This window comes from Mytilus galloprovincialis, chromosome 13 (genome assembly GCF_965363235.1).
Source record: "Mytilus galloprovincialis chromosome 13, xbMytGall1.hap1.1, whole genome shotgun sequence".
NCBI classification, from domain to species: domain Eukaryota; kingdom Metazoa; phylum Mollusca; class Bivalvia; order Mytilida; family Mytilidae; genus Mytilus; species Mytilus galloprovincialis.
In genome coordinates this window covers 34064456-34085836 of record NC_134850.1, presented here as the reverse complement: position 1 = coordinate 34085836, position 21381 = coordinate 34064456, and the positions used below count along the sequence as shown (strand labels likewise).

Genomic DNA, 21381 nt, shown 5'->3' with positions numbered 1-21381 from the left:
TTATTAAAGTCGTATTTTGTCTTGCATTAAAGGGAGACAAATCCTAAAACTTACAAATTTAGACCTCTATGAGTCAAAAGCAGATTCAGACTTATTTATGTCTGAGCTCTGACTGTTTAACCAAAATTCAATAGATCCAACCTGTCTTCTCTGCAATGAAAATTCAGAAACTGTTGAACTTTTTATTCTAGATTGTAAATCTCTGCATAATACTCGTATACCATACTTGCATGAATTATAAAATTGAGAATGGAAATGGGGAATGTGTCAAAGAGACAACAACCCGACCAAATAAAAAACAACAACAGCAGAGGGTCACCAACAGGTCTTCAATGTAGCGAGAAATTCCCGCACCCGGAGGCGTCCTTCAGCTGGCCCCTAAACAAATATATACTACTCCAGTGATAATGAACGCCATACTAATTTCCAAATTGTACACAAGAAACTAAAATTAAAATAATACAAGACTAACAAAGGCCAGAGGCTCCTGACTTGGGACAGGCGCAAAAATGCGGCGGGGTTAAACATGTTTGTGAGATCTCAACCCTCCCCCTATACCTCTAACCAATGTAGTAAAGTAAACGCATAACAATACACACATTAAAATTCAGTTCAAGAGAAATCCGAGTCTGATGTCAGAAGATGTAACCAAAGAAAATAAACAAAATGACAATAATACATAAATAACAACAGACTACTAGCAGTTAACTGACATGCCAGCTCCAGACTTCAATTAAACTGACTGAAAGATTATGATTTCATCATATGAACATCAGGCACAATCCTTCCCGTTAGGGGTTTAGTATCATACCATCATAAAATATATGAGAAGAACATAACCCGTGTCATGCCAACAACTGTATTTTAGAATAAATGTGTTTAGTTCCGATGCAATTATACTGCTTTCTTCGTAGCATTAAAAACTGTGATAAATGCTTTAACCTAACCAGCTTAGTAATAAATAAACAGCTTATTTTAGACCCAAGTAGATTATTATGCGCATGTGGCTGTAGATGCAAATGTATGGACAACTGCTTCAAAGTAGAGTATATAAATAGAAAACTGTGCTATGCTTTACATACTAAAAGAAATGAACTTTTGAAAGCTCTGCCGTCAAACAAACGAAAGGGCCATTGAAAGTAGACAAGATTCACGCCACGGGCGTAGATTTTTGCACTTTTTGTATATCGAAGACCCCTGTAAATATAGTCCTGTAAATATATATTGTGAACCGATTCTGAAAAGAAGTGCTCCTTTGAAGGAGGGAATTCCTTATACAGATACAGATACAGAATAGCCATTTCGATAGAAAAAGGCTATTTTGCCGGCTTGAATTAAGCCTATTTATATCAGATCATTCAAAATAAAATTTGCTATTTTGCAGGCAGCCACTAGCTGCCAATAATTAAAAACCAAAAATAAAAAAATAAAAGGGGGGGGTCAACGCGCCTTTTTAACAAGACAGAAAACGAAGTAATACCTTAGTGACAACATTTCGTGAATATGCCTCAATGAGAAATTTGGCAACTTGAACATGATTCCATGAGACACTGCTCGCTGCCACATCATAACTGCACACAACACATGGCCATGCCGGTTTGGCCAGAAAGTTTTTGCTAGCCAAGAAATATATCAATGGATAAATTAATGAATTTCACGTACCCACTGGCATTAATCTAAGACCCGTAAACCTTACCTTTCAAATGCCAACCATACTGCCAATGACCAGAGGACTGTTCTAGATCTTCGAAAACCACACCTTTATCTCTATAATTAGCTTAGGTGATTTCCATGCAATGCACATTTAAATCTATTTGGAGTGATTACGCATAGAATTTATTCGAAAATAAATAAATGGTTGAGATATGAAAAGGGGTATTTTAAAAAGTTTTGTTTACTTTTGTTAAATTTTAACAAAAAATGTTAACACAAATTGCATATCTACTTTCGATTTTACATCATTCTACTTTCGTTTTTAATGGATGGCTGACATTTTGTGTTTTGAGCAAATCAGATGATGCAGATGATGCAGAGCTTTGTATAAGGTTAAAGTGTACAAATGCAATAAGTCAGCATATATATGCAAATATCATAATTATATAATGAAAGCACTAAAATAACACAAGTCGGCAATCCCACGTCACGCTGAGACCCCAATGAGACCCACCTAAAAATATGTTTTTAAAGAATGTCAACCACATTTTTTTAAATATTAACACGGGTAGGAATTGCAATATCACCATTATCCTTTTCTGCTCAGTGGGGAGTCAAATCAGAAAATCTCTCTGGACTCGAAATCTGATCACTCATCCAAATTGGTATAATATAATGAATATCACATGTTTGATCTCAATAATAGGCGACAAGAAGACAACAATTAGCTTTTTGAAGAATAAATTAGGGCAGAGAAGACAAATTTAACGACATGAAAGTATATACACTATTAAAACAAAACAAAAATATAGAAAAAGTCAATTAACACAGAATTGATTAATGACAGTCATGACAGTTGATTTGCTGTATGGGTTAAACTAGATAAACATTTTTTTAATCTTAAGAATGACATTTTTATGGCTACAGTATATTTTTCACCAGAATATTCTTCTGGCTGTACAGAAGATATAAATGAAGTTTATTCAAAGTTGCTAAGAAATATTGAGCACTATAGTCAACTCGGAGATATTGTAATTCAAGGTGATTTTAATGCATACACCAATACTATTCCAGATTTTGTTATCTCTGATGAAGCAAAATTCCCAAAATCAAAAGACAATGATTATTCAATTGACTCACATAGTTTAAGAAATAATCTTGATTCAAAATCTGCAAATAAGAGTGGAAAGTTATTAATTGATTTATGTAAAGAATCCGGACTCAGAATACTGAACGGAAGAACTATTGGAGACCCTTTGGGCAAATGTACATGTATAACATATAATGGTTCCAGTCTTGTAGACTATACACTTGTGTCTTCTAATTTATTACAATGCATAGGAAACTTTAAAGTTAGTGATTTTACGCCAATATCAGATCACTGTCCTATCAGTTGCTCTTTACTTACTTGCTTTCACAAATGTAAAACTATAGAGACAAAATTAGATCCTCTCCCTGGTAAATTTATTTGGGATAACAAAGCAATTGATTGTTATACTACAAACATTCAAAACTCACATGTAAAACAAAGACTAGATGAATTTGTAAATGATAAACAGATTGATTGTAATTCAGCTGTTGAAAAATTCAACGCTTAATTTTGTGTGATACAGCACTTTTATCCACTAAATTTGTTCAAAAGAAAATCATGAATAGGCCTATTAAGAAAAATAAAAAACCATGGTTCTCAGACTCTTGTCATGACCTCCATACTACAGTTAAAAAGTACTGTTTACTTGTAAATAAGTTTCCAGACAATGGATCCTATAGAAAATCATTTTACTCATTCAAATCTAAATTAAGAAGAAGGTGTAAACAAGAAGAAAGAAGTTACAAGAGTCAAATCTGTGACCAAATTTCACTAAATATGAAAAAAGACCCAAAGACATTTTGGAATTTACTTAACAAATTAAGTTCTCTTTCAGAAATAAAAGAGGAAAACAATTTTGATCAAGAATTATTTATAAACTACTTTAAAAAAATGAACAGTACTTCTAATATCCAAAACAATAAATTCCATGACATAATTATTGAAAAATTAACAGCCTTAAAAAAGACACTAAATACATGCAACTCTGACAACGAATTTAATAAACACATTCAGCCAGCTGAAATTTTAAATGCAGTTAAAACACTTAAAAATGGTAAATCATCAGCTGAAGACTTAATTTCTAACGAAATGATTAAATGCGGTATGCCAGTATTATTAGAACCCCTATTAAAACTTTTTAACCTAGTATTTATGAAAGGCAGCTTCCCAAAATTATGGAACAAAAGTCTGATTACTTTAATTCATAAAAAGGGGAACAAATCTGACCCCTCTAATTATAGAGGTATCTCATTGACTTCTAATTTGGGAAAATTATTCAATAAAATTATACACACTAGACTTATGAAGTTTATTAACACCAATAATTTGATAAGTGAAAATCAGATTGGCTTCAAAGAAAAAGCTAGAACAGCAGATCATATATTCTCATTAAAGTCTATTGTAGACAAATATAAAACTAAAAAAAAGAAAATTTTTGCAGCATTTATAGATCTGCGAAAAGCCTTTGATACTGTCTGGAGGGAGGGTTTATTCTACATTCTACTCCAAAACAGACTTCCAGGCAAACTTTTTAACGTCATCCAATCAATGTATAATGATAACAAATGCAGAATTAAATTTCAAAATGGTATTAGCCATGAATTTATATCAAATTGCGGAGTAAAACAAGGGGATGTACTTAGCCCCACTTTGTTTAATATTTATATAAATGGCCTTGTAAATGACCTTGATCATGCAAACACTCAACCAATTATTATAGGAGATGTTAAACTAACATCATTATTATATGCAGATGACATTATTTTATTGTCTGAAACCCAAGAAGGGCTACAAAATGCACTAAATGAGTTAACTAAATTTTGTTCCCTATGGAAACTTGATGTTAACAAACAAAAATCAAAAATTATAATATTCAATTCTAATGGAAAATCTCATTGTAATTATTTTAAAGTAGAAAAAGAACATCTTGAGACTGTTAAATCTATTTGTTACCTTGGAATAACTATAAATTGTTCAGGAAGTTTAAATCATTCAAAAAAAAATCTTATGGAAAAAGGAAGAAAAGCTTGGTTTAAAATTAAAAAAACAGTCTCTTTAGATAATCCCTGCAGTATGCTTGAAAAATTATTTGATACTTTAGTTGTTCCAATAACTCTTTATGGAAGTGAAGTTTGGGGTGTAAGCCAAGTGTTCAAAGATTCAGATCCATTTGAACATTTACATATTAAATTTATTAAAGAAATCTTAGGAGTACAGTGCAAAACAACAAATGTAGCCTGTTTAACTGAGACAAACAGAATCCCTTTGTACTTTAAAATTCACCTTTCAGCTATAAAATTTCTAAACCACATTGTAAACTCTCCTAACACTTTAGTCCATAAAATATATAATAATGTAGAGAAAACAAGTAAATGGGTTAACATTGTAAAAGACTGGTTAAATAAATTAGGTTTTGGTTATCTCACTTTTAATACTTTTAATTTAAAATATCACATAAATAGTATCCAACAAAGAATCTATGACCAGGCTTATCAAATTATGAATTGTTCTATCAATAAATGTGAAAAATTAAATTTCTTTTGTCATACTAAAAGAATTAGAAAAAGGCCCCCATATATTGATATATGTAAATTCAAAACCGACCGATCAGTTTTCAGTAAATTTAAACTAAGTGCGCATTCCCTAGCAATTGAAAGAGGGCGTTATACCAACATTGAAAGAAATAAACGCATTTGCTTATCCTGTAACAGACAAGAAATTGAGGATGAATACCATTTCTTCTCAATCTGTCCATGCTATAAATCATTAAGGGATACCTATATACAAAATATTAATAAAAATCTTAATTTCAATTTTATTAAATTGCAGTCCACTATAACACTAAATCATTTGACTGTACTTTTAAATAGCAGTCTACCAGTCATTATAAAAATCACCATAAAGTATATTAATGATTGTCTTTTATTAAGAACATCTGTGTAACTTTGTTTAATATGCAACCTAATTTTTGTTTGTGGTCTTTTTTATAATGTGTAAACTGTTGATATTTATAGCCTTTTTCTTCTTCGCTGTGAATACCACTGTCACTCTAATATAGTTATAATCAATTTAACTATTGTCAGTTTATTGTTTTAATTTTGTATGCCATAACCATTTAATGTAAATGTGTTTGTGCGAATAAAATATTATTATTATTATTATTATTTGTTGTTTAATTGTTTAATGAAGTTTCAAATGTTGTTGTATTTATGTATAGTTGCACTTTTGTAATGAATATTTAGTGTTTTTTTATTATGTTATTTTTATTTATTATAATCATCAATCTGAACATTTTGTAACAATCCTAACAATGGAATTTAATTTATACTATATGAGGGTCAGGTCGAAGATAAAAGGGTTACTTTTGTGCAACGTTTTCAGCCTTTTTATTTCAAGTGTTTTCATGTTTCTAAGTTTTATTTCTCGTTTACTCGTGTTTGGTACGATGTGCGTGCTTAGTGTTTCCCCTTTATTTATTTTCTGTGTTTCGTGTTGGTACTCTTAATTTCTCATGCTTGTCACGAATTTGATTAAAAAGTAAACCAGGGACTAATTCAAAGTCAGCCCTGATATTAGTTGTTATCTTTATTAATAGCCTATTCCTCATGAATCACTGAAGTAAATGTTATCTCCGTAACTGCATTTACATGTATAAAGTCGAAGATGGAGGACGACGTTTCTGGTCAATATTTCTTTTGTCTATTATGTAATAACTATGTACTATTCTTTGGTATTTCGTGTCTTATAAGACTAATTTCCTTAATTTGAAACTGAAATACTATGGGTTTTTTCATAGTTTAACCGCTAAAAGGAGAAATCGGTTGTCCAAAAAAACGTGATATGGGTAACTGAAAAAAATTAATTGCTGTTGATATACGTTACTGGAAATATAGATATTCGTAACTGAATTCATTTCTATACAATTGTCCTTCTCGTTTGAAATGAAATTGGAATCTGAATTGTTCTTGAAAGACTTTACAAATATTGTGTGAAAATATATTGATCATGCTACCTATTCTTTATTTCTATAGAGCCAAGCCAACATCATGTCTAGTTAGCTATATATAGGTGGAAGACTTTTTTGGTCGTATATTGGTATCATGTTGGCGTCATCGTTGTCCGTAGTCGTCGTCATCGTCATTGTAAATGATTGTCATCGGCGTCAAAAGACTTTTGGTTTTCGCACTATAAGTGAATAGAAATCTATGAAATTTAAACACAAGGTTTATGACCACAAAAGGAAGGTTGGGATTGATTTTGGAAGTTTTGGTCCCAACAGTTTTGGAATAAGGGGCCAAAAAGGGCCCAAATAAGCATTATTCTTGGTTTTCACACTCTAACTTTAGTTTAAGTAAATAGGAATCTATGAAATTTTGACACAAGGTTTATGACCACTAAAGGAAGGTTGGGATTGATTTTGGGAGTTTTGGTCCCAACAGTTTAGGAAAAAGGGGCCAAAAATAGCAAGAAATCTTCAATTGCACAGTATTGTGCAATAGCAAGAAATTTTCAATTGCACAGTATTGCACAATAGCAAGAAATCTTCAATTGCACAGTATTGTGCAATAGCAAGTATTTTCAATTGCACAGTATTGCGCCATAGCAAGACATTTTCAATTGGAGTTTTCTTTCTTTGTCCAGAATAGTAGTTGAATCAACTTAAATCATTGTTTTATACAACATACAATGTATATGCTGATTCTAAACATGTACTTATAATTTTTATTATGGGCCCAGTTTTCAAGTTGTGCCAAATCGTGGTCCAGAATTAAACTTTGTTTGATATCATCAAAAATTGAATCCTTGGTGTTCTTTGATATGCTGAATCTAAACATGTATTTAGATTTTTGATTATAGGCCCAGTTTTCACGTTGCTCCAAATTGCGGTCCAAAATTAAACTTTGTTTGATTTCAACAAAAATTGTATATATGGGGTTCTTTGATATATGCTTAATCTAACCATGTCTTTAGATTTTTGATGTTTGGGCCCGGTTATCAGATTGGTCCACCTTGAGGTCTAAAGGGTCCAAAATTGAACTTTATTGGATTTCATCAAAAATTGAATTCTTGGGGTTCTTTGATATATGTATTTAGATTTAGGATATTGGACCATAATATGTAATGTCCAATTTAAAATTTAAGGTTTTTAAGTTTAAGTTCTTAGACCACATATGTGTCAGAAACCTGTGTTGTGTCAACTATTTAATTACAATCCAAATTCAGAGCTGTATCAAGCTTGAATGTTGTGTCCATACTTGCCCCAATGTTCAGGGTTCCAACTCTGCGGTCGTATAAAGCTGTGCGGAGCATCTGGTTATAGTCTGTTCTTATATTATACTGTTAAACCATTGTTCCAGGTTAGGGGGAGGGTTTGGCACCCGTTAACATGTTTAATCCCACCACATTCTGTATGTGCTTGTTTTAAGTCAGGAGCCTGTAATTCAGTGGTTGTCGTTTGTTGATGTGTTAAATATTTGTTTTTCGTTCATTTTTTGTACATTAATTAGGCCGTTAGTTTTCTAGTTTAAATTGTTTGACATTTGTCATTTCTGGGCCTTTTATAGCTGACTATATGCAGCATTTGGCCATTGTTGAAGGCTGTACGATGACCTATAGTTGTTAATTTCTGGGTCATTTGGTCTCTTGTGGAGAGTTATTTCATTGGCAATTATACATTTTTACTAAATTTTCTTTTTTATATATACTTGGTTGATCATTCATGCAGTTTTTCAACTTATGTATTTGATGTTTACTCAGATACCTGATTGTTTTGACACCAGTTTCTCCATTTAGCGGTTAAACTATGACAAAACCCATAGTATTTCAGGTTCAAATTTAGTAAATGATGTTTAAAAAGACACAAAATACCGAAGAATAGAACATAGTTATTACAAAATCGACCATAGAAATATTAACCAGAAAAGTCGTCCGCCATCTTTGGATATACGTAACTGCAGTTATGGAGATCGATCACATTTACTTCAGTGATTCATGAGGAATAGGCTATTAATTACCCCAGTGATGAATACTATTTTTTTTCCAAATCCGATGCAAATCTAAAAGGTGACCACAGGGTCTCCATGTCCATTTATAATGACTGCATGATCACCAAGAACGGCTGAGTAATAACTTTTGTTACTTTTTTTCTTAATATGTACGATTTTATTTCTAGTGCTTCGTTTTTCCCGATTTTTATTTTTCGTGCAACGTTTTTGCGATTCTTATTTCACATGTTTCAGTGTTCAGTACCCCCCTTTACCACCCTCTTATATAATAGCATACATGAGGAGTTAATCATCCAATGATCTGATGATTCTAAGTGCCCATATAAAGAATAGATAAAAATGGCATAACAATACCCCCCACCCACCCCACCCCCAAACAAAAATAAATCCAAACACTCGATCTGGTATACTTTATGATCCATAACTATAATTAATTATAAATAATGTAAATATTTTAACATTTTATACTATTTAGACTCTTTTCTTGAAAAATGTTTCTTTTCTTCTATCAACTAGTATAATTAGATAATCTAATTAAATAACGAAAAATTATGTATATATATTTAACACAAAACTATGACATTTGTATAATGCATATTTCTTTTATTCATTTATTTCAAATAAATAATATTTACTTTTCTTATCACTTAATGATAGTCTTCTTTATAGTCTTCTTGTCGTTAAATTATTCGTCTTGTCACTTTTGTTCGCTTCTTGACGCTTCTTGTCACTAATTAGTGAGACCCCCATTTGGGATATTAAATCCAAGTTAAATAATGCAGAGCCAAAAAAAACTATTGGATTCTAAAAAAAATTAATGTAAGAATTAGTTAACTGTTCTTCTAGTGCAAGTGTTAAATATTAGTATTTTTTTAAAACAAAACACAAGTGTGGCTAACAGAATTATAATTGCCAGTAATTTTTTTTTTTTAGTACCACTTGAAATAAAAATACTTCTGTTTTCGTTTTTGTTTTGTTCAAATTTTATACAAGGACACAACATTGTAATATTATTCAATATGAGCAGCCAGTTTAGTTAAATTTTGTCAAAATAAACTCAAAATCTTGGATGTGATACATAATTGTCTTGCAAGACATTAATTCAACCTCAGTTATAATTGTATGTATGTGACCAAGGATGTGATCACAGTTAGGGATAGATTGTTTTGTATGTGTTTAGCATGTTATTTGAATTTAGCTGAAAAAGTGAAACTAGGTGGACAACAGGGTTTCAGATGAGTAAGAAACGGAAACATTTTCTGTTGCTCAAATAAAATGTATCTTGACACTAAATCATTCATTTTTGACGAGCCTTTGACTTTTGTCGAAAAAGTGAGACATAGCGATCCTACATTCCGTCAGCGGCGGCATCCACAAATATTCACTTTGTGGTTAGAGTTTTTGAAATTTTAATAACTTTTAACTATCCTGGATTTCTACCAAACTAGGACAGAAGCTTGTCATGTAAGATAGTATCCAGAAGTAAATTTAGTAAAAAAAAATCCATGATTTCCGTAATTTACCTCTAAATCATATTTTTTGTAAATGGACTAAGTTTTTCTGCCAGGAAACAGTACATTCACTCTGTGGTTACAGTTTTTAAAATTTTAATAACTTTCTTAAACGTATCCTGGATTTGTACCAACCTTGGGCAGAAGCTTGTTTATGATCAAAAGCTGGTATCTAGAAGGAAATTTTGTTAAAATTTTGTTCCTGTTTTTCCGTATTTTACTTATAAATGGACTTAGTTATTCTTCCAGTTAACATTACATACAGTCTGCAGATAAAGTTTTTAAAACATTAATTAGATTCATAAACTTATAATCCTGAATTTTTATTAAACTTGGACAGAAGCTTCTTACAATCAAAAGATAGTATCGAGAGGAATATTTTTTTCCCTCATTTTTGTTGAGCCTGCGATTAACAGCAAAAATAGTCGAGGCACTGGGTTCCGCGGAACCCTTACAATCTTTTTTTTAAATTGTCGTTTACTGACTGCAATTTTGACAATCATGCAGATTGAAAAATAATGTGTACATGAAATGAACATGAAAAGGTTTAAAGGCAATGTTAAATCAATTTGGAAGCTATTTACTTGTTATGCTTGGTCTGCACCCACATATATAATTTCAAAGGTTACAAGTAAAAGAGTAAGAAATTAAAAGAAAAATAAAAGAATATTTTACATACTACCGCAATGTGTAGTTAACATGGTTAAGGATCTGATTTGAAAAAACCCCTAATTAAATGATAAAATTTGGAAATAAAATATAAGGTAGCTCTTATAAAATGCTTTTAGAAACAAAAATTGGTTACAACAGCTGTTTTCTTTAAGGTCTTTTATTAAACTTAAATTATCTCATTTCTATCTCCTTACAATAAAGAGCATATAGTTTTTAAATTTTGATTGATACATGATTTCATCTGGGAAACGCGTTGTGGGGGACATAGAAATACCAGGCGTCCATCCGTCTGTATGGTCTGGTAAGTGCTCTATGCATGTGTACAGTTCTTGCCAGATTTTTATGAAATTTATATTATACGGGTATATATTTATTTCAGCAATGTTTTGGTAGATATAAAAAATCAGTGTCAATATATTATTTTTAAAAGAGTTGTGCCTCTTGGAAACATTTAGTGTATTAAAAATTGCATCTTTAGCGCTCTCATGTGTACAATTCCTGACAGATTTTTATGAAACTTATAGTATACATTTATATTAATAATGTTTTTGACAAGTTCAAAAAACAGAGCAGATCAATTGTTTTTAAATATGTTATGCCCCTTAGAAACATTAATTTTATTGTTAATTGCATTGTTAGCTCTTATGTGTACAATTCTTGCCAGTTTTTTTATTAAACTTATAGCATAAGTTTATATCAGCAATGTCTTTGCCAAGTTCCAAAATCAGTGCAGATCAATTATTTTAAAAGAGTAAATTGCTCATTGGAAATATTGATTATAAGGAAAGTTGCATTGTTAACACTTTCATGTGTACAATTAATTATTGCCAGAATTTTATGAAACTTTTATCATAGGTTTATATCATCAGTACCTCAAACAGTGCCGATCAATTTTTTTTAATATGTCCCTTCGATATATTGATTATATGAAATATTGCGTTGTTAGTGCTCTCATGTGTACAATTCTTGGCAGAATTTTTATCAAACTTATATCATAGGTTTATAGCAGCAATGTCTTTGACACTTTCTGAAATCAGTGCTTATCAAATATTTTTAATGAGTTATGCCCCTTGGAAAAATTAATTATAAATAAACTCTGCTTTGCTCTGAAGCCTTCATTTCTCTAAAATATTTATAAATTGTTTTAAAGACCAAAAAGAAAGTGTTTTATTTAGTTATTGCCCTTATATAGGTAATATATGTACAACGGGGATGACATTGGAACTCTAGCTGTTCTTTTGTTTTAATTTTTTAATTGCTTAACTTCGCTTTAAGTTGTATCAGAGTTGTTTTGAATCAATAAAACATTTTAAGTATATATGTATAAAAATATACCATTAAATAACTGCCACAATAATCTTTTAGGAGTCAAGAATCCCTGCAGTGGTTTACATATTGCATTTAAATTACTCTAAACCATTGTAATATGGCAGAAGAAACTCAAGATAGAAAGAATAGAGATGAATGGAAGCCCCCAGATGGTAAGTTAAGCTGTAACTACTTCAAAAAGAAGTTAAAAAGAGATTATTCTTATGTATCTTGTTAGTTTGTATAAATTAACTAGTAAAGATTTACCCAATGATAGCCTTTTTTATACGACCGCAAAAATTGAAAAGTTTCTGGTCGTATATTGGTATCACGTTGGCGTCGTCGTCGTCATCGTCATCTTCCGAAGACTTTTGGTTTTCGCACTATAACTTTAGTTTAAGTCAATAGAAATCTATGAAATTTTGACACAAGGTTTATGACCACAAAAGGAAAGTTGGGATTGATTTTGGGAGTTTTAGTCCCAACAGTTTAGGAATAAGGGGCCAAAAAGGGCCCAAATAAGCATTTTCTTGGTTTTCGCACTATAACTTTAGTTTAAGTGAATAGAAATCTATGAAATTTTGACACAAGGTTTATGACCACAAGAGGAAGGTTGGGATATGATTTTGGGAGTTTTGGTTCCAACAGTTTAGGAATTAGGGGCCAAAAAAGGGCCCAAATAAGCATTATTCTTGCTTATCGCACAATAACTTTACTATAAGTTAATAGAAATCAATGAAATTAAAACACAAGGTTTATGACCACAAAAGGAAGGTTGGGATTGATTTTGGGAGTTTTGGTCCCAACAGTTTAGGAATTAGGGGCCAAAAAGGGGCCCAAATAAGCATTATTCTTGGTTTTCGCACCATAACTTTAGTATAAGTAAATAGAAATCTATGAAATTTAAACATCAGGTTTATGACCATAAAAGGAAGGTTGGGATTGATTTTGGGAGTTTTGGTCCCAACAGTTTAGGAATAAGGGGTTCAAAGGGTCCCCAAATTAAACTTTGTTTGATTTTATCAAAAATTGAAAAATTGGGGTTCTATGATATGCCTAATCTAACTGTGTATGTAGATTCTTAATTTTTGGTCCCGTTTTCAAATTATTCTACATTAAGGTTGAAAGGGTCCAAAATTAAACTTAGTTTGATTTTAACCAAAATTGAATCCTTGGGGTTCTTTGATATGCTGAATCTAAAAATATACTTAGATTTTTGATTATTGGCCCAGTTTTCAAGTTGGTCCAAATTGGGGTCCAAAATTAAACTTTGTTTGATTTCATCAAAAATTGAATAATTGGGGTTTTTTGATATGCCAAATCTAACTGTGTATGTAGATTCTTAATTTTTGGCCCTGTTTTCAAATTGGTATACATTAAAGTCCAAAGGGTCCAAAATTAAACTAAAGTTTGATTTTAACAAAAATTGAATTCTTGGGGTTCTTTGACATGCTGAATCCAAACATGTACCTAGATTTTTGATTATGGGCCCAGTTTTCAAGTTGGTCCAAATCAGGATCCAAAATGATTATATTAAGTATTGTGCAATAGCAAGAAATTTTCAATTGCACAGTACTCAGCAATAACAAGAAATCTTCAATTGCACAGTATTGTGCAACAGCAAGAAATTTTCAATTGCACAGTATTGCGCAATAGCAAGAAATCTTCAGTTGCACAGTATTGTGCAATAGCAAGTATTTTCAATTGCACAGTATTGCGCAATAGCAAGAAATATCTAATTGCACAATTTCAATTGGAGTTATCTTTCTTTGTCCAGAATAGTAGTTGAATCAACTTAAATCATTGTTTTATACAATATACAATGTATATTCACTTTTACTACCAACTGATAAATTAAAACAATCTTTACCATTCAGTGATAACAAGCACTTTTTTACATTTTAATATTTTATGATGTATTTAAATGAGTAGTAATATTGTTGCAAACTCTATTAGTAATTTGAATTGAGATCAGTTTTGGAATAATGGAAAGGAGGATGTGAAAAAAAATGGGGGGGGTTCAATTTTTCTCATTTCAGATTTCATAAATAAAAAGAAAATTTCTTCAAACATTTTTTTGAGAGGATTAATATTCAACAGCATATAGTGAATTGCTCTAAGGCAAACATTTTTTTTAATTTAAGTTCATTAGACCACATTTATTTTGTGTCAGAAACCTATGCTGTGTCAACTATTTAATCACAATCCAAATTTAGAGCTGAATCCAGCTTGAATGTTGTGTCCATACTTGCCCCAACCGTTCAGGGTTCAACCTCTGCGGTCGTATAAGGGGAGCATCTGGTTCACAAATATGGTTGCTTTAACACCTCCAAGTTTATCATGCAGGATAGTTCAAAGACAACTCTCAAAAGTAACAGATTATATTAGCTTAACTTTTATGTTGTTTCCTTTTTGATGGTAGATAAAGACTATGAAAGTAATAAATGTCTTCATGCAGAGAAAACCAAATGCTTAATTAAGCCTGTTGATAATTTAAGAAGAGAAGTCCAACTTATATTGTTTAAAAAATGTGAAGGCATACAATGCTTACCTTTTGGTGAGTTTAACATATTTAATATCAGACTTTTGTTAAAAATCTTTTTTCCATAGTGGTCCTCATTATTCAATGCTATTATTTCTAATGCAAAATACTAAAATTGTGTTGGTCATTTGCAAAATATTGCTGGTCAAAACCTTCAGACCATCACTTTTTGAGAACTCTGTTATGTATTGTACATTATGTCTAAATAAATTTCAGACATGGTCCCTGACAACCAGTCAACATCATCATGGAAATCTGCATGGAAACAAATAATCATTAAAGTGACCTTGGAGGATGGAAAAGAAATAGGGACTACAGATGCAACAGGAACCTTGATGCCGGTTAAGATGCAGTTCTTAATGACCCATCATAGGGATAGACTGGAACCAGTAATTAAAGGAATCTCAAGTCTTCAAATTAGCAAAATCAATTTTGCAGAGGAATTTCTAGAGGTAATAGTGAAATCAGAACCATCACTCTGGGTCATTTCAGAAATTGTCAACTGTTTGACTAATGAATTTGATGAAGTAGTTCTGAAAACAGTACCAAAGCTACCTTTTACATTACAAATGGCAGAAGAGGTTTTACAGAAACAACTGGCAGCAAAGAACATAGATCTGGTAGAGGATAACACAACAATGTTCATAGTTGGGTTTTACAACTCCAAGAGTCTTATGAACAAACTAATTGAGCAAATCACAAGTTCATCTGTCAAAAAAGCAGTTTCTTTAGATGAAAAATGGAAGACAATGGCTTTGAAAAGGTTTGGTCTGTTAGAACAGCTATCACAGAAGTTTCATGATGTTAGCATTAGACTTCAAGAGGAGCAAAACTGTGTGTATTTTCATGGCAGGGATATCAAGGTTCAAGAAGTAATAAATGCAATGAACAAATGTTTATCCTCTCTTCTTATGAAGAAAATTCAATTTGATCCCTTGGTTATTGAGTTATTAACATGCAGTGAAGCTTCTCGTTTATTTTGTGAAACACTTGAAAAGGAAAATATTCAACTGGTTTGGAAAGTAAATGAATCTGGCGCTGGGAGTCTGCAATTTTATTGCAACCAGGATATTGATGTGTGCATAGTCAAATCTGCCATTTATGAAAACTTTCTTTCCACTGGGCTGTCAACCTTAGCTGAAGGATGTGAAAATGCAAATGCTTTCCTTAAAAGCCAAATTTTTACAGATATTATTGCAAAAAATAAAAATAAATTGTTAGTTTGTAAATATACAGACAGAGGAGTATTGATTGCTTCTACTAAAGAAATCATTAAAGATCTATTTCACCAGGAAAAATTGTTCAGAAAAAGAAAGAACACCTCTTGCGTATCAAGGTCTGTGCAAGGTAAACTAAATATAATAGATAAAGATTTATAAAAATATCATTATATTATTTTCTAGATGAATATCTAAGGGATTTTGTTGATCGATGGTAGTTGTATTTTAGTGCTGTTAATTTTATATTTTCACTGTCTCTGTGAATGTCCTGTATGGTGAAAAATACTGTATTATATAAAATAAATGATGTTTTTTTTTTGGTGTCAGGTTTTGATCACTGTTGAGCTTAAGAAGGAGTAGACAAATCTTAACTGTGTTTATAATTCACATGTTTCCCTTTTTTATTAACCAGATTTTCGAAGTAAAAATCGGTAATTGATTTGGCGATGTACGGCGGACGGGTGTGCTGGCGGCTGCCAAACAGTGTCCGTTCATTTACATGAAAAGGCTTTGAAGAAATTTTTTCAAATTTAGATATGTTGTTTCCTGGTTCATGGAAATAAAGTTTGAGTTATTTCCCTCTGAACAGAAATGGTTCAACTAAGAAGTATTTCATCAAAAATTGAATTCTTGAGGTTCTTTGATATGCTGATTCTAGCAATGTACATAGATTTTGGATATTGGACCATAATAGGTAAATGTCCAATTTCAAATTTTTCAGTTCTTTGACCTCATTTATTTTGTGTCACAAACCTGTGCGGTATCAAATATTCACAAGTCAGGGGCCTCTGGCCTTGAAAGTCTTGTATGATTTTTAATTTTAGTTTTGTATAATTTGGAGTTTATTATGGCGTTCATTATCACTGAACTACCGATAGTAACATATTTGTTTAGGGGCCAGCTGAAGGACTGCTCCGGTTGAGGGAGTTTCTCGCTGCATTGAAGACCCATTGGTGGCCTTTGGCTGTTGTCTGCTCTATGGTCGGGTTGTTGTCTCTTTGACACATTCTCCATTTCCATTCTCAATTTTACAATCCAAATTCAGAGCTGTTTTAAGGTTAAATGTTGTGCCCATACTTGCTCAACTGTACAGGGTTCGACCTCTGCAGTAAAATCCGGTTTGCTGTCTCTCTGACAGCCTCTTGTTAAATGTTGTTCAGGTGGCAAACAGGAAGTATTGGCTTAATGTATATATTTTGTCCAAAATCAATGTATAAAATGGCCATGCTTTGTAAAGTGTGTTTATTTCAACAGGTTTATGACATCATTATCATGTGACAGCACAATTGATCTGTCTGCACCAACCGTGTCCATATTTTATGAAGCTGTTCATTTATCAATGAATGAACATAATTTTGAAAGGCTTGAAAAATTTTTGAATTTTTGAATTTTCGGGACCCAGAGTAATGGCTCTTACCATACATCCCCTTGTCAGAAGTTAAATTGTATTCTCTAGAGCAAATTTGCCAAATGATAGCTACAGGCTCATAGAAGTCTCTTATTTTCTTTATATAAAAATGAGGAGATGTGTTATGATTGCCAAAGAGACAACTGTCTACCAGAGTTCAAATGATGTGGTAGTAAGTAATTATAGGCCTTTGTATGGCCAATGAGAAACAACCCATACAGCATAGTCGGCTATAAAACCTATTTACTTATATATCTTTGCAGTGGATACTATTGTTGAGGAAGTGTCAAAACTGAAATCAGAAAAGGTGGAATTAGAGACACATATTCAACACCTTGAAATGAAATTGAAATTAGTAGGAAAAGAGGTTGTGGCTACCAATAATACAGCTTATAAAAATCTAGAGCAGATTCAGCATATTGATACAAGTAAACAAGAAGCCAGGTACATGTATACAAAACTTTCATTTAACAAGATGTTTGAGCATTAAACTTTTTAAAAAATTATGCAGGAAGATAGGGTCCATAATAAACCAAACATTTTTGAAAATCACTTCAACCTTTAACCTCAGTGTCAGAGTTATAGAGCAAGTAAAAGTGCAGGAAACCTGTCATCCCACGTAGTTTTATTCAGACCAAGTTAATATAAAGTTTTTGGTTTTTGTGTTAGAATGCAAGACTAAGGTATGCTAACCTGGGTGGCTTTGAACTATTTGTATGAAGCTTCACATTTCAGATGGTAAAAGACTTGGGCTGTTTTCTGCATTGGTGGCCTTGGGCTGTTTTCTGCTCTTTGGTCGGGTTGTTGTATCTGTTACACATTCCCTGTTTCCATTCTCAATTTTACTTGATTTAAGTACATTTTTTGTATACCTTAAATTTTGAAGTTTCAATTGTTCTTGACCTCAATTTTATGAACAACTGCTTAGATTTTTCTCACTTATTATAGGTAATTGAACTATTTTTGCTATAAAGAATCATTGCAAGGTCTTCATGTCCATCAGACAGGTTCATCTGACCTAATCTCTTTCATGGATCAGTGATCAACATACACTTTTAATGGTTAGGTCCTATCTTTCTTGGATACTGTAAGCAATTGATTAGTCATCTATATTTGGTGTATGGAATGATTGTAAGGTAAACTTGTCTGTTTGTTAGGGTTCATTTGACCTTCACCTCATTTTGTTAGTTTATTGGTCAATAGTCAATTTTCTTGGTTAGGTCTGTTTCTCAGCTATTCTAGCATTGTATAAGCAATATGTTACTATATTTGGTGTATGGAATAATTGATACATGTGTACATGTCTGTCTGGCAGGATTTGTCTAACCTTGACATCATTTTTATGGTTCAATGTTAAGTTTATGTGATCTCTGTAGTAAGACACTGATCTTGAAGATGTTCATCATTAAATTCAATTGTGACCAGTAGCACAGGTGAGACATTTGAGCTTGTTCACTCTTGTACATGATTAGTGGATAAGCAGCAAATAAGATTTTGAATTATTAGTTTCATTCATCAGGAATCAAACCAACAATTTCAAGAATTAATGAAATGTATGAGTATAATTTCTTACATAAATTTAACCCTGAATGAGAGTACATGTATAACCAAAATTTGCATGAAAAATATGATATTTATATAAAAATAAGAAGATATGGTATCATTAACAATGAGACAACTCTCCACCAGAGACCAAATAACATAGAAGTTTAAAACTATAGGTCATATATAGGTCTAACAGCCTGATTTATGAACAAAACAATGAACGAAAAAGAAATGTGATATACAGCATCAACTGACAACCCCTGAATTACAAGCTACATTGTACTGACTTGAGACAGACACATACAGAATATGGCCTGGTTAAACTAGTTTGTTGGCCCCAAACTCTCCTCTTGATTTTTGTCTGAAATGTTGAAAAAAAAATTGAAATCATTATATTATAAACTTCTTTTACTATTTGATTTGATTTACATTTTATGTGTAGAGTTTTTGATCAAGATAATGATTTTATATATGAAAAATTTCATCAAGCTGACATAAGTTTCCAGCAGAAACATTATTTGATTGTGTAAGCTTATGTATATATGTCTGCAGATTTTTACTTGTGTACAAGTATGTTAAAGATATGGCTCGATCAGCATTTTAGGATGTGACATTCCTTCAATTTGTAGAATTAGATAGATAAAGATGTGAGACCATGTCACTGTCATATATGTATATCACATTAACATAGTAAATTGTTCTTTTCCTAAAAATGCATGTAATATCTGCTGCTGGACATTAATCATCTTTCCACCCACTTACCTATCTTAAAGTCCATAAGCAGTAATTCAAATAATATTGTGCTGAGGCAGGTTAACTTAAGAAGGATGGGGTATGGGCCCCATCTTTTGGAGCTACATATTAATGCATAGTCTTTTAACATATCCCACTTCTTATGTTTCCCTTTTGGAAGATCCCATTTTTTCAAAATCCTGGATCCTCGTATGTAGTGTCATCTTGTTTAAAGTAAAAAAATTGGAAGAATATTCTGTTTAATTAAAATGAAATATTTTCAGAGACAAACATGCTACTTTCATGAACAAAGACAAAGCTGCTCAGGTTGCCATGCCCAAGGTATGAAATGTACAATTCTTGCATTATGTCCTGTTTTTGACTTGCAGTATGTTCAATGATAAAGTGTGCCATTAACTATGAGGATCAAAAGTTTCCTTCTTTTCAAAAGTGGCATATATTGGAGAGATGTAAAATGGATTCATGATTTTTAAAATTATATGTCATATACTGCATTTATATAAACTTAATACTAGTTAAAAAGAATAAAGAAATTTATAAAGCCAACAGATGCGTATACGTATCTCTTAAAATTTTAAGGGGCCCCAGTGGCCGAGTGGTCTAAGTAGTCTAATAACTGTTTCACTAGCCTGTCAACACTGAGGTTGTGAGTTCGAACTCTGCACATGGCAGGTTCATTCGACTCCAATTTTAATTGACTAGGATTGTGACATTGTTAGTTTTCCTGCCAAAGGTTGTTGTTTCTCTCATGACACTCTGGCTTCCTCCATCAATAAAAACTGACCACCAAGAAATAGCCAATAATACTGAAAGTGGTGTTAAACACCAATCAATCAATCAATCTTCAAATTTTTATATTTTATTCAATTTTATTTGAATGAAATTATTTTTTAAATGTTTCGTTTTTAGGCTAAAAAACTATCTGACAGTTTCATACAATCAACTAACTGCCAATCTTTCATTACAAAAGAAGAGATAGTCATCAGAGTGTATGTTGGAAGTATTCTGAAACTTAATGTGGAAGGTATAGTAAATGCTTCAAATGGAACGTTATCTCATGGAGGAGGAATTGCTGATGTTATATCTAGGGCAGCAGGTTTTACTTTTCAACAGGAGAGTGATGCATACATACAAAGAAATGGCAGTTTGAAAGATGGAGAGTGCTGCTCAACTTCTGCTGGCAATCTTCAGTACAAGTGTGTTATACATGCCATTGGTCCAAAATGGTATGATTACCCTACCGATAAACGGCAGTGTGCCTCTGTCTTACAAAGAACAATTGAAAATTGTTTACATGAAGCAGAAACTAATGGTTTAATATCAGTTGCTGTTCCATCTATATCTGCAGGTGTGTAAATTTATGGTTTATGTTGTGAACTTACTTATTTACAATACAAACGGGTCGGAGCGGATAAAATCTTACAGGGTGTTCACAACAAGTGTTTGTCTCATTAAACAATTACCACAACTTTAGACACGGCAATTACCTTTTGTGCAAACAACATGTAAAAATACAATACTTTATTATCAATACACAATAAATATACAACAAGTTTAGTCACACAGGAATACGCGAATAAATAATAACAAATGAACAATCAACGTTAATGTGTTTGAATTGCTGATCGCGCTATATTTAACAGGGGAAACTAGGATCTATAAATAGGGCAAAGT

The 21381-nt window shown here is 31.9% G+C and overlaps 1 protein-coding gene across 2 annotated transcripts in view; it reads left to right on the top strand.

Moving 5' to 3' along the window:
• The first annotated feature begins 1872 nt into the window (after nt 1-1872).
• LOC143057880 (uncharacterized) overlaps nt 1873-21381 on the top strand; it is a 36049-nt gene continuing 16540 nt past the window's right edge. For both annotated transcript variants that reach the window (XM_076231333.1, XM_076231331.1), the window contains exons 1-6: nt 1873-2045; nt 12297-12412; nt 14998-16128; nt 17673-17853; nt 19971-20028; nt 20617-21055. In XM_076231333.1, coding sequence (XP_076087448.1) covers nt 12358-12412; nt 14998-16128; nt 17673-17853; nt 19971-20028; nt 20617-21055 — 1864 coding nt within the window. In that variant the 5' untranslated portion in view covers nt 1873-2045; nt 12297-12357. The remainder of the gene's footprint in view (nt 2046-12296; nt 12413-14997; nt 16129-17672; nt 17854-19970; nt 20029-20616; nt 21056-21381) is intronic.